This window comes from Tauraco erythrolophus, chromosome 7 (genome assembly GCF_009769465.1).
Source record: "Tauraco erythrolophus isolate bTauEry1 chromosome 7, bTauEry1.pri, whole genome shotgun sequence".
NCBI lineage: Eukaryota > Metazoa > Chordata > Aves > Musophagiformes > Musophagidae > Tauraco > Tauraco erythrolophus.
Window position 1 is genome coordinate 26,731,005 of NC_141471.1, and position 14,078 is coordinate 26,745,082.

Below are 14,078 nucleotides of genomic sequence, written 5' to 3' on the forward strand. Positions count from 1 at the left end.
GCTGCAGTCCAACCTTCAAATTACTTGTCAAAAGTAACATATGGCTTGTAAGCAAAATTTAGAACATGAGTAAATCCAAACATTTCAGTCTATTGTTCTGCCACTGCTTTATGTGCACCATGAGCTGCAACAGCTTTCTCTTAATTGCTTTAACTGTGGCATCTCATCTTCAATGAAGAGAAAGACTCCAAAAACATGAGTGACACTTCTTCTGATCACTGAGGCAGGATTTACTCGCAGAGCAAGTTGCAACTATACACCACCACCACAAGACAAAGGAAAGCATCTCGGAAATACTCCCCACTCTGAGGAGCTGCCACTGGCTCGCTGCGGAACAGTACGGCACTGTCTCTGACATGCTGCCTGGCAGTCTAGCCCCACTTCTACATCTGCTTGGGCTTTATTCCTACCACGTGCTCTCTTTCTTTCTTTCAGTGTCATCAAAGCATTTCACACAGCAATTTATACCGAATTGATGTTCCAATAGCAAAAACCCGGTGTCACTAATAATCCGAGAGCATCTCAAGGGAATCCAGAGCAGCAGGATCTATAAGCTTTTATTTGTATCACATCAATGTCCAGATCTGCAGAATTAACAAAAATGAAATGCACTGATAGCAACGTTTCTTTTCCAGTGTTGGTAATACTGCAATTTTGCAATGACTTGATCATGATTCTATAAATTCAGTTCTACCAAAGGCTCAATCTCTATCCCTGTTCACAATTTAGAATCTCTTCAGCTTCTTAATTCCCTTTGACTTTCTGAATAAAGATGATTTCTGGCCCTGCATCTATTGAAAACAATAGCTTCCTTCTGACTTCAAAAAGGATGTGTCCCTTAGGGCCTTACTGGATTGTACTGCTGCCTTGAGAGTTTGGGCCATAAAATAAAAGTAGCTTGAGTTGCCTATTTAGAGTCCTTGACGGACATCTTTTCACAGCAACATTTCTAATTCAGTGTCATTGTTTTGAAAGACTAAAATTATTATTTCAGGCAGGTAGATTTCAAGCATTATGCTACGATGTTGCTTGACTGCTTTCCAAACTGGAGCAACTGAAAAAATGTGAAGTGCTCCAATGATTTTAAATCACTGTAGTCAGGACAGAGTGATTTAAAATTATTGGAGTGCCTCACATTTTTATGAGCTCTCAGTTTGCAAGCAATGGATGTCTGGGCAGTCCTGGGCTACAGCACTTCAAAAAAACCCCAACTATATATTATCATCAGTTTGAAAATGTTTGCATTTGAATTTGGAAATGGTAGGGATTTGGAGATATTTAACACCATCATAATTAAAATCAGTAGCTGTACATTGACTGTAAAAAGGTCCAACCTAAAGAAGTAACCGTATGGAAACAACATTATATTTGGCAGCATCCTGTGTTCAGTAGTCTCCTCATTCGAATCCTGACTCCTCCTAGCTCCTTGGTCAGACCGTACTTTACTGTCTGCACCACCACTCCAAAGGAGTTGTGGCTGTGTTGCTACATGCAACACAGTACGGGAGAGAAATGACAACACCTGCAACAGAGGGAACCACCCTGCTTTGGAGAATATCCCCCTTAAAAAAAGGTTTAGTTCCTTCAGAGCCACCACTTGTGTGGGGCACCTGCTCTCTCTCCTGCTAGCCTTCCATGCAGCAGGCCAGCCCCTGGTAGTAAGATAATGGAGAAAAACCCCAATATATTTATCCCACAACAGTATATCAGTTCAGTCCTTTTGTTTTTCATTTATTTATAGTGGCAATTCTTTAACTCATAATACGGACTCAGAGCAAAATTTATTGCAAAACACTCAACAAATAACAAGATCTTTAGCAGCTGTAAATGGGCATCATTTTACTGATGCTAATGGATTTACACCTCTTAGAATCAGTTGGGGATCTAATCCAATATTTGTGGACTCTAAATTCCTCACTAAGTTTTGCTTCTTTCTTTACCACAAAAGTACTGACAGGAAAATGTTAGTAATGCCTCTTCTCTTAGTATCTTTCTTATTAATTTGAGCAGGCTCTTTTTTTAGCAACTTTTAACTTTGATGTTGTTAAATACGGCCACACTCTGAAGACTCTCAGTACTGGGAAATCTGTTTTCCTGGAATATCTTGTGTTGTTTTCAGAACCGCACGATTGTGTGACATCTGCTCCACATCTCATACGTGATCGACTGAGTAGGTACAAGCGTGGCAGATGGCTGATGACTCACCTCACAGCACTGAACATTGGTTTGCTTTCTGAGAAGCAACATCTTCACATTTCTAAGAGTCTTGCAAAGATGTGATCGGTCTGCCTGGTTTGCTGGCAGGTAACGTAAGTTATAGGAAATGCGCAGGGATGCAACAGCAACATTTATTCTAGGACTGAGGGTAATATTTTAAAATTCAATTTATGGGCTACTATCAGACAAATCCACAAAAGGAAATTAGGTTCACTGCTGTACCATCTAAATTTTAGGCACCTAAATAGCAAAATATGGATCCCTGAATCAGACAGGCATCTAGGCTTCCTATGCAAAGGAGGAACAAATATCCACAGAAGCCATTCACTTGGGTGAGGAATCAGGAAACACCAGAGAAAGGTTATACCTTAAACTCTGCTCTCCCTCTGATTTGGCTGCCCTGTTCCAGGCTGTGGGGAATACCATGAAGATTCACGCATCACAGACCTGGGCAGAAGGTCATTCCCAGCTCTTCTAACATCCCATTACAGATAATGTATGCACCTGCTATACTTTTGTTCTGTTCCCCCTCTGTTGACTGTCAGATCGAAACAGGCGCAGCCCAGTTAGCCTGTGTCGTTTGGATAGGCCAAGTTCTGATCACTTGTAAGAAAACTATTGCAAGAAGCCTCAAGTTTACTTACAGTGACATAACCTCGCAAAATTAACTTTGCTCGTTACTACAGTTAAAGAACCTTGGTAACAGTTTGTTATGCCCTCTCATTCTTCCAGACTCCTTGGCCTGGCAGAACAAGATGATTGGAGGGAACTCCAAAGAGCCATTCCTAAACCACTTAATTTACAGCTCTATATACCAAGCCATCACACTCCCGTATTAACTTAAAGATAAATATTGTTATACACATTGCAATAGCTTAGGTATACCAAGCTTAAATCGAAAAACATCAACTTGTTTGCAAGTACATAATTTCCGTATTAAAAATCTAATTAGTGTTATAACAACCATAACCATGTCCAAATCCTTTAGGATCAAAGAGCATGCCAGTCTCACAAGCATCATTTTGAAATGTGACTACCCAGCTTAAACATGCTTCAGCCCTGAAGACTAACACATCAAAATGCTTTAGTGGCTTGTCAACCTTTGTGTTTTTTAAAAATCTCTCTGCAGCAGAGACGCATCATTCCCATTTCCACTACCCTTATGTCAACTAACAAAAGTTCCTAACGAGCCTCTTGGAGGCTCAACTGCTAACACCATTAATGTTACCAAAGACCTGTGCATGACTAACAGCTGTGTCCTAAGGAAACTGAACTCATACCTTCCATTTCCAAATAAATTGCTCTAAAGTTAAAGAGTATCCCAGGAAGAAAAGCAGGGAGGAGATGATGGGTAGAGAGGAAAGAAGGAAGATGTTGTCATTGCTGATTCTGATTCATCCCCTATGGAATAAACATTAATCAGGTCTGACAGAGGAAGCCAGCAAGGGTGAGCAGGACTATAACCCAGTAGTTATTAATTAGATTAAGGGCTTGAACACAGTTGTCTTTCAAAGGTGACTGCCATGTCCACGACTGTTTGTCATCATGTTCTCCATCTCTCTAGTCCGAAGTATACTCCATTAAAAAATAATGGAAGGAAGGCTTCTATAGAAAAGATTTAAAGTAACTCTGTCCAGAATAACTTAGAACTCAGTAGCCAGCGCTACTGCCACAGAAATGGGCTATGGCATTCATGGTCCTGGTGACAAGGAGGGGAAGTGAGCATGTCTGCCCTACATCCTCTGTAAGTATTGACACTATCAGGCCATGCCTCGAAGGGAAACTCGCTTTCTTCTATCATTTTATGGGCATGTGTGGATATGTTTCTAAAATACTCTCTGGGATGACTCCTGCTGCAGGGCTTTAGACATTAGAAAGACATTGCTGAGACACACTAAGACAATAGCTTTAGTTGTGTTTAAATGATTGATATGGTTAGTTTCTCTGAACTGCTACAGTCTGACTATTATCTGCTAAACATAAAGTAAATTCTTTAAGTGGTACTGGTGTCACTTACATTCCCTGACAGCTGGTAACTAAAAACCCCAGCATGCCCCAAACCAGCAAAAGTGGAGTCTCCCTCCTCCAAATGGTATGTAACGATGGTAGTTAATTCACATAGAAAAGATCTTTTGGGGCTGATACTTATCTCATAGTAATTTTATGTCATTCAAGTTCCACTAACAACTGTTGAGTTTACACCATGGTGCCAAAGAGGTGTATTAGATCCTTCAACTTCAAGCTATCCAGAGCTTACTCGGCTCATTTGGCACCTCTGTGTTGCTGACACATGCAGAACTTTAACAGATGGTCTTACAATACTGGCAGTTGTTTTGTACTGTGCTAGCAGTGAGGGGAAATGCTCTGCACAAATTGTCTGCAATTCTGGAAAATAAATGAGGTACAAATCCATATTAACCTCAAAAGCCAAACTATAAAAAGTCAGATTAGTCATTTAACGATGTATGTGCTCTGGGTTAAATGCTCAATTGCTACAAAATGGCAATATTTCCCTGCAGCCAGGAGAACTATACTTTGCTTCAGTTTCTGCCAGGAATACCTATAAAGAGTGTATCATTAGAGAGGTATCGAAATTTGTTAGGAATAAACCTTGAGACCCTTCTTCATGTGATCAACCCTGACTACCAGCAAAAGTACCTCCATAAACCCGGTGTTTTCACAGAAATAGTGAAGCAACAGGGTGCAATTTAAGTTAACAGAATCTCTTTTTTTTCCCGTGCCAAACAGAATTCAAGAAATAACACATCAGCTACTGTGCAAATGTTGAAATCAACAGAGATGACGAATTAAACAGTAATTTTACTTTTTTTTCTCACCCATTTAAAAAGAGCTATACATACCACAAGCTGAATTTTACACTCACTAATTTCACTGGCTGCAATGGAACTTGCACTGTACATAAAAGACCAGAATTACTCCTCCTTTCTCTATGTGGCTAAATTTTTCTCTTCTGTTGTGCCAATTTATCAGATATATCAACTGAGCTGAACTAGTAAACTATGTATTTGTCATTTAGTTCCCATCCATTTCAATATATTTAGTTAGATAATATGCCAGTCACCTTGTGTGTTATTTTCACAGTGTTAGTTAGACTGAAATACAGTTCCCTTAGATAGCTTCAAAGCCCTAGAAGGAAGTGGAATCTTAAAAGCGTAATCATAAATGTCCTTCAAATGTGAGAGGTTCATTCCAGTCTTCTGCTGGGACTGAATCTAAGATGTACTCATTTTTTTAAAATTTTATTTTATTCATTAAGGTTGCATAAAAAACATAGTTGCTGGAACTGACTGATGTTATACATGTGTAACTTTGATACAAGTGAAAAGATTTTTATTAGCTTTATGTCTAATTTTATACTTACAGATCAAACAACTAGTAAGTTTAAGATAGGTTTCATGTTTTCTTTTCCTCCCTCAGGACTTTTGCCAGACTAGGATAACACAACATACTTCCAGGAAATACTTATATAAATATATGATAATATGCCTCTGAAAGCATAAATTATTTCATTAAAAAAGCAAAATCAAAAGAAATGTTAAACAGACACAGTCAAAATGTAGGAACATCAATCTCTCTTGTTTCTCATCTCAGGCTTAAACATTTTGTCAAACATTTCAAGCCATGATCCTCAATGTAGCACTTTGCAGTGAAATTCCCAAGAGAGAAGAGGAGTTGGTATTCACGTTTTAGTACCAATAACACAAGCACATCCTATTCTGGGAAGAGGTCCTCCCTTACAGATGCAGAATATGAGATAATGTGATCGAAAAACTTCATCATCCTTCCAGTTACTGAGAGGACAGCCTCCCACCTTCTACAACAACTGGTCATGGCCCCCTGCTTCCTTGGGCTTATCGTCGGCAGAGCTCACCACAAGTCCACACTGAACATTTCCTGCGCTTGGGACATATAGAAACCTTTCTGGCAAGACAGGCATGAAACAAAAGGAGTCTCTTGAGGAAACAAAAGGTAAAAGGAAGAGGATAATCTCACTCGTTCTAGCAATATCCAGCACTCTACGAGGTGCCTTCTAGTGAAGGTTCAAGTAGTGTCGAATTAAAAAATAATGGAATAATTTGCCTACAGATGCAAGAGAAGGTCTTTCTTAATGATTTAGAACACTACATTTGGTAAAACAGTAGAGAGTCAGAGGATTTATAAACCTAAAAGAGAAAAAACCAAATGCAACATTTCCACAAAGAGAATACATCTGTTAGTGAATATAGATCTTTGTGCTGCAATTCATGTCCCAAGCTGGACATTATTCAATTTTGAGAAGACAAAATCCCATGGAATCAAAATGCAGTTTGTCTTTGTAATTTATCTCTTTATACTTCCTATCTAATATTTTTGGAAATGATACTCAAAATCTGCTTAAATACCTTTATAGTTTCAGTAGGCACTCCAGGCTCTGGAACTTTATCCAAGTAAGTAGACAAGTCTTGATCCACATGTTCAAACACTAACGTTAACTTGGTCTCTCTATCTGTTCGTGACACGGTGCACACATCAAACAATCTGAGAGGAGGAAAAGAAGAGGAGGTAAGTATACAGGAACCAGTACAGACATACATACCTTGCAGCTCATACATGTCTATTTAAGTTTCTTACAGTATGTAGAATGGAAAAAAAAAATCTTTCCAAAGGTAGAGCAATCTTTGAGCTCTTGATTCATCAGAGAACTACAGATATATCAATAATATCATATCTCTCTTTCATGTGTGGATTCTGAAGTAGGATTAAGGATTAAGAATCATCAGCTGTTAAAATAATTACATTGAAATAAAATGTCTTTTGGACAGAACAACTAGAGTTAATACAGAAGATGATATTTATCCGCATTCTATGCTGCACCAACTGTACTCATTAAAAAAAAACAACGTAACGTTTTTGAGAAAAACATATACTGAGTGTTTGCATGCACCTTCAATGTCTACCCACATAACTCCGATGTCCACCATCACACAGCTTTAGAACTAAATCTCCTTTGGCAGAAACGGAACTTTTGTGCTGATTACTCTTGCAAGTTCCTGGATGCAAGGAATACCTTCAGAGTCAGAATACAGTCTGGAAAAAAAGCTTTGTCCACAAGACGCCACTACTAAGAAAGTCTGATTCTCTCATCAATTTCTGTCATTCTTTTACTTAAATTTCCTTATCATTTCACCTTTTTGCATAACACTAAATTCAAATTAATTTGCAAAGCTCTTCATAATGTCACATTCCTATCTGATTACTCTATTTTCTATTTTTTTCTCTTTTTTAATTAGGTCTTTCCCTCGTCTTCTCCACTTCATCTACCATACCAGCTTTAATCACCTTTTTATCTTTTTCACAAACATATTCTCATCCATCTATGCTTCACATCTCTACTCAAAACATCTGAAATTTACATCTGAACATAAACATGGGAAAATATTTCCAACTGTACTCTTCCTTTGTGTTGACCTACATTTACCTAAAAATATTTAAAACACCTTTTCCTGTCAGGTACTTAATAAATTGGCAAAATTATCTTTTCAATTATACAAGATTTATAATTAAAGAAGAAGAGGAAAAAATATATCACTGTATAGCATATAGAAGCAACACATAATTTCCAACTCACTGTGGAGGGAAATGCCGATTCTCTGTTTAATTCTTCTGTATGTGGCTTATTTTGATTCTGGCATTTTCTGGCACAGCTAATAAGGAACTCAGAGGAGCGTAATTCTAGTCACCTATTACTGAGTAATAATATTATCATTGAGTAATAATATTATCTTTCCCTTTTATACACCCTTTATGTAAAACTGTAAATGCTTTACTGTTAATAACAAAAACTCCAGATCCCGCACTGGGCTGGGTGGAAGCACATTGTGTTTACCCACTGAAAATACAGCTGCTGCCTTAGAAAGATAATAATTTAAAGCACAGCTTATATGAATCCACAATATTACAAAAAGACAACATGTGGCATCGCCTGTGCTAATCATTCTGGAAATAGATTGAGAAAGACACAGCTTCTTTACTTGACGGTTTCCATAGGGATAAAACTACTTTTTATAAATTATATTCTTCTACACCCACTGTGAGAAAATCATCCATAGAGTTGTCTTCTTTAGCTAGGACATCTCTGCTGCATCTCTTATGATTTTTTGTACATGACAGGGTAGTTTTGCATGTGATTGCCTCTCTGGAATAGGCAACAGCAAAAGGCCTTTTATTTAAAGAGTTACTATGTGGACACTGTCCTAAGAGAAGTAAATGTACCTCAATTAATACAGGATTTCCATACTGAATACTTTGTAAACACAGCCCTGCCCTTCTATTGTACTTACAAAAGAAACGTTTGAATTATTTGATTAAAGCAAGATCCGCTATGGGAAATCCTGCAAGTATTTAACAAGATGTTTGGCTAGGAGTCATGCACCGCCTGATGTGTTGATCTGAACTGGAACATTGTTGAACAGACACTTACGCAGTACCTGTGTTATAATGTTAGTTCATTGTACTAAAGTAAAAAAAGCTTATCAGCTACAAATCTATGTGTCTGTTTCATTTTATGTGTCTAGTGTCTAGTGGATCTTACTACAACCTAGCAGAACACCTCGCTTCCTACAAAAATAGTTTGGGTTTTTTGAACACAGAAGACTAGATGATACATCTTGACATCTCCATAGTTTCTCAACAACATGTAATCCGACAATTGCAACTTCAGTTCATCTTAATTTTACAAAATACAGACTGAATACTTAATGCTTTTATAAGAAAAGACAGAGTTATGCCAATTCCTTTGAAAACTACTGTGTCTACTGACAGGTACTAATTTGGTAACTGCTTTGAGAAAGTCCTTAAATGTTACTGGACTTGCTTTTGAGATGTTGTGAGAACTGCTATAAAGTTACCCATTTTCAAGTGGAATAAACTTGAAACTTCCTGAGCAAACTGAGACAAAAACGATGGAGATCAAACCCATCAGCCCAAGCCACCTGCAAGAAATACCAAAAAAAAGATCTGACTGTAAGACCTGAAAAACTGTAGGCTATCAGTTCTCTTGCCTCTTGTCAAACAGATGAGTAAGAACAATTGGAAAATCAGCCAGAGCATAGTCACAGGGAAGACCAAAGAATTAGATACTTGCTGCCAAAGTATCCAAAGACTTATTGTAATTTTTATTGCAGTAGAACTAATCCAACACGAACACAGATCCATTTACTTTGCTGGTCACTCACAGCACTGAACAAAAAGACAGTCCCCACCCTCACAAGTTTTTCAATAACATGGATTTACTTTAATTTGCTTAGGAAGAGTGTCTTCCTAGGAAGAGTTATTTTCTAGCTTATGCATGACAGAGAAAGAGAACTGGAGCTATTGATTTCTGGGTAGGCTAAATGTTCAAGAAGACTGTGGTGTGGTAAAGTAGTGGCATAGTCATACGCTACAGTTTTAAGGTTTCCTAAGTCTGGACAAAGACTCAGATGGAAGAGTTCAGTGGTCTCAACATAACTCCAAAAAGTGTTTATCCACATGATAGAAAACCACCAACACAGAATTTACGTATGATTGACGGTGTTTACAAAAACACCACAAGATTGGGATACTAAGAGTATTACAGGTCATGATTGAGATTTATTGACAAATACGCGGTGGGGAGCCTGAATAGCTTCTGCTTTCACTGCCTTTGGCTCAGGTTAATCCCATGAGTCCATAATTTTCAAGGGCACAGAAAATTTCAGCCTATCCTACCTAAAAGTATTGAAGAATGACCGTCAGGCATCCTTTGAGTCCAAATTTCAGAAGCAGCCTTAGACTCTTCTGTTCTCTGGAAGACACTCAGCAGCAAGCCATTTGTTTACCCCAACTTCTTAAACTACATGCTCCTTGAAAAAACAGTTTCCCCCATACTTTTAATATAAGCTACCTTCATCTTTCTTGCTTTTGAAGAGAAAAAATACTCTGGTAACAGAAATCAGTCTCTACTTGGAATCACATATACCCAATGTATTGTAACAAAGGGGTCGTATTTCAGATCAAGAAGACAATAGCTGGGCAAGTGGAGTGGAACATGTGCGTTATGAGAACCATGTCCCACATAGCAAAACAGGAAATAGAGCTTCACACTCTGAAACATATGACAGAGCTCTTTCCCTTTGTTCGGGACGTGCTGCTTTGTCTCATCTTAATCAGCAATCACCTAGTCCTCCATGCCTCTGAAAAGTGGTATTTCAGACGTAGATTTTTCTCACTCGAAGGAGCTTTAGTGAAGTACTTTTAGAAGAAAAAAGAGCACATGCAGATGAATGAGCCTCTAAATTCAAGGTATCTCATATTTTAACTGCGTTTTTTTCTGGGATAACATTTGTAAAACCACGTAGTAACGCAAGACTTAAGTTCCATTTTCAAAAGCCTATGGGTCTTCAAGGAGCTTTCCAATGCGCTTGTCACTCCAGCTGCAGCTGCACCCATGTGCATCAATACTTAGGATATGCTTTCACGGCAGATTGCAACATAATGCAGAAACACTTAGACCACACTCAACTGACCCACTTCGGTACTGAAGGCGCACAGCATGACAGCACAGCATTGCCTGCAGCATGGTAAACTAGCCCACTGTGAGCTTCACCCAGCAGCAGTCAGATGCCTAGAGTCAAACTCAATTAATTAAAATAAGCTTGGGTATCTCTACACTGCTGATGGCAACTTTGTCTCACATCTTTATTCTCTGCCTTTCTACTGGGTTCTTGGAGTCTGTAAACATTTATTTTCCTTGCTCTGCTACCCTCCCAGGAAAGAGCAGCAGGATCTCTTCTTTCCTTCAGAAGAAACCTCTTGCAGGCAAATAGCAGAAAAGGGCAGAACATAACATCAGATAAAATAAATTAATTTATCTAGGACAGGCAGATGTTATGCAGATAGATGTTTTCAATTCCACAGTTACTCATTCATTATCTGCTGCGCACAGAGCAGAAAGAGCTACCGTGAGGAAGCAATTGCACGATGGAAGCAAGGCAGCAGAAAGTCCTATCCTGGAGACCTGTTCCAGCAGAGCCCAGCCAATATTCTTGCTTATAGCCCACTCACCAGTGAGGTTGAAGGGAAGGAAGGGGGATATTAGGATGACAAGGCAATCGTTCATCTGCAAGCTGAGCTTCGTGCTGTAATTTTTTCCAGTCTCTCTCCCTTTCTGACTTGGAAAAATTATTTAAAATGCTTAGCTGTATAAAAGATGTTTTTGTTCTTTAAGTGTGTGTGAGAAAGAGAGACAGAGAAAGTGACAGAGAGAAATAGATGCTCTTGAAAGCGAAGTAAATAGCACTGGCTAAAGTCCGATAGCGTGGGCTGACTGGGCAAGCGTTCAACGCTCAGCCCCGGCGGCAGCCCTGACCTGCAGCAGCCCTGCTCTCCTGCGCCGGGCCCCACTCGAGCCACGACGAGCCCCGGTGCCAGACTGAACGGTTTTGTGATGCAGACAAATGTCTGCTCACATGAAACCACCAAAACTAATTTTCATTTTCAACAGAAGCCAAGATTTGTGCCCAAAAGACGAAAACGCCAAGCATGTTTACTCACTGTGCCACCCAAGTCACTAAAAGATGCAGTTGTTACAGTTTTACTTCAACGAAAAATACGCTTGACAAGACACTCTCTGCATCTCTCTGTTTATAGCAGCATACTGTCTTTTTTAGCCCTCACGCTGCCATTTCTTGTTCACCTTCTTGGCGAAGGGAGATTATTTTTAATAGGCGAAGGCCAGAAATGGATCTGGTAAGGCTCAGTAATTCAAACAATATCCCGCCTTGCAGAACTTCACTTTCAAGACTCGTCCTACAGTTCACCAGTTTTTGAAATACTTAACTCCTCACCAGTCCATTAACAGCTTCATCTCTTTGCAATTGATTTTAAATCGAAACTGGCCACACACTGAGCAATTGCCATTACCCAGGGAAAATAGGAGCCTGCTGGTGCCTACGCTGATTCCTGTGCGCTGCTGTACCAAACAGACTGTCAGGTTCTCTCTGCGAGGGACAGGCCAAGTCACCCCCAAATCAGAAAAATAACATGGCCTGTTATGAAGACAGTCGCTGACAGATTGTTCAGGATCAGCAATAGCTGTCTGACCTATTCATAGTGCTCTCATGTGATCCTTGAGCAGACAAATGTACACTGCCTTTCAGAGTCATGTACACTGCCGTTACACAGTACTGAGAGCTCCCAGTGAGCTTCCATAAGCTTCCAGTTCAGAGTACAAATTAAAGATGCTCTGATTCACTGGCAGTGCATCTGCATCTTTTATTAAGTGTTTTAGATTTTCTGTAGAATACCTTGCTCAGGGAGAGCTGCATTCCTTCTAACATTCCCTAAATTGCTCAACATGTAAATAACACTTATGCCTGAATATTGATTTTGTTTAATTCAAATGAAAAGAGCAAAGAAGTTATTCTGGACTCCCAGTTGTACGTGGCGCAAGATGGGACACAACAAAATCCAGTCTTTATTCATGTGTCAAGACATGAATGTCACTGTCAAATTGATGGTTACAGACTCCACATTTCAGCTTACATTTCAAATCCATGATTGTGCCAAACCTACAGGATCTAAATCTAAGATCTTCTCCTTCCTAGATTAAAAAAAAAAACAAACAACTCATCTTCAGAAGATTTTACAACACTTAAACTATCATTTATTTTTCAGTAGTTTAATAATCTAATCTATCGTCGCTTGAGATTTAATGGTGATGCCAACATTTCAAAAATAATAAAGGAAATAATAACCCTCCACTCTATATAAAAAGTATTCACAACAAAAAAATCAAATGTCCTGTTTGATGCTCTGTACCATCTCATATATTTTTTTAAATTCTTGCAATATCACAGCAGTTCCTGATGCATTTAATTCAGTTGTTTTTGTTTTTTTTTCCCCAGTGGTAAGTAATCCTAATGCAAATCTGATTCTGAGCTCTTACTTTTCAGAGATGCATGGGGAAGTCTAAAAGACAGGTGCTGTAGAAGATGACAAAGGAGTTCTACTGATTTGATGCTTACCATCAATTCAGGTACTGCTGTTCCTGAACGACCTCCAGCTTATTACACAGTCGCAATTATACTGGGGGATGGTGGCTGTATGCAAAACTCTGGTTCTGTTTCAATCTGAATCAACCTTCCAGCTCAGAGCCGTTGATCAAGCAAGGCAAGGGGATGTACTAAATGGTGCAAATACCCCAAGCCCTGAAGGTGTTGCTGCCACTTCCTAGGAAGAAGGGTCAGTTCTGGCAGCAGCTGAAAGGAGCCCAAAGCTGGTATGGCCATGGTGATGAGCAGGAGAGAGCGAGAAATAGGTGCAAAATGTCTTGCTGTGGTACTTTTACTGGCAGTAACAACAGCTTTCATTAAGACCGTCAAAAAATTATTTTTCTAGTGATTTGTGAGACACTGACACTTAAAGCCTTGTAAGAAAATAGATTTCTATAACGCTTCGTAGGAAGATATGGGACCAAATGGTCTGTGTTTCTCAAAGGATCAAGAGCTGACTTTTAGAAAGGGAAAGCTTCCACGGTTCAACAATACTGTGAACTCTACTGCAAAAGCAAAAGAGTAGGAAAACAAGGAAAAAAGCCTAAAGAAAATAAAAGGCTGCATTGTCCAAAGTAGACAATATTGACATGCACAAAGTAAATAAATAGTGTATATGTAAAGACAGCTGTTTGAAAACCAAATTAATTCCTTTTAGTCCTTTGAATTGTGTTGTTCTAATGTGTTCAAGGAATTACTATGGAGATCTGTAGGCTTTTTAATGTAACATGCTGTATATCCATGTATTAAACAGAAAGCAATTAGTATACATAGAAGTAAAACAAAGTA

The 14,078-nt window shown here is 38.9% G+C and overlaps 1 protein-coding gene across 1 annotated transcript in view; it reads right to left on the bottom strand.

Annotated features, from left to right (window-relative positions):
* Positions 1–14,078, bottom strand: part of CDK6 (cyclin dependent kinase 6) — a 125,485-nt gene that overhangs the window by 90,424 nt on the left and 20,983 nt on the right. Inside the window, exon 2 of the mRNA XM_086614949.1 lies at positions 6,621–6,756. Coding sequence (XP_086471075.1) covers positions 6,621–6,756 — 136 coding nt within the window. The remainder of the gene's footprint in view (positions 1–6,620; positions 6,757–14,078) is intronic.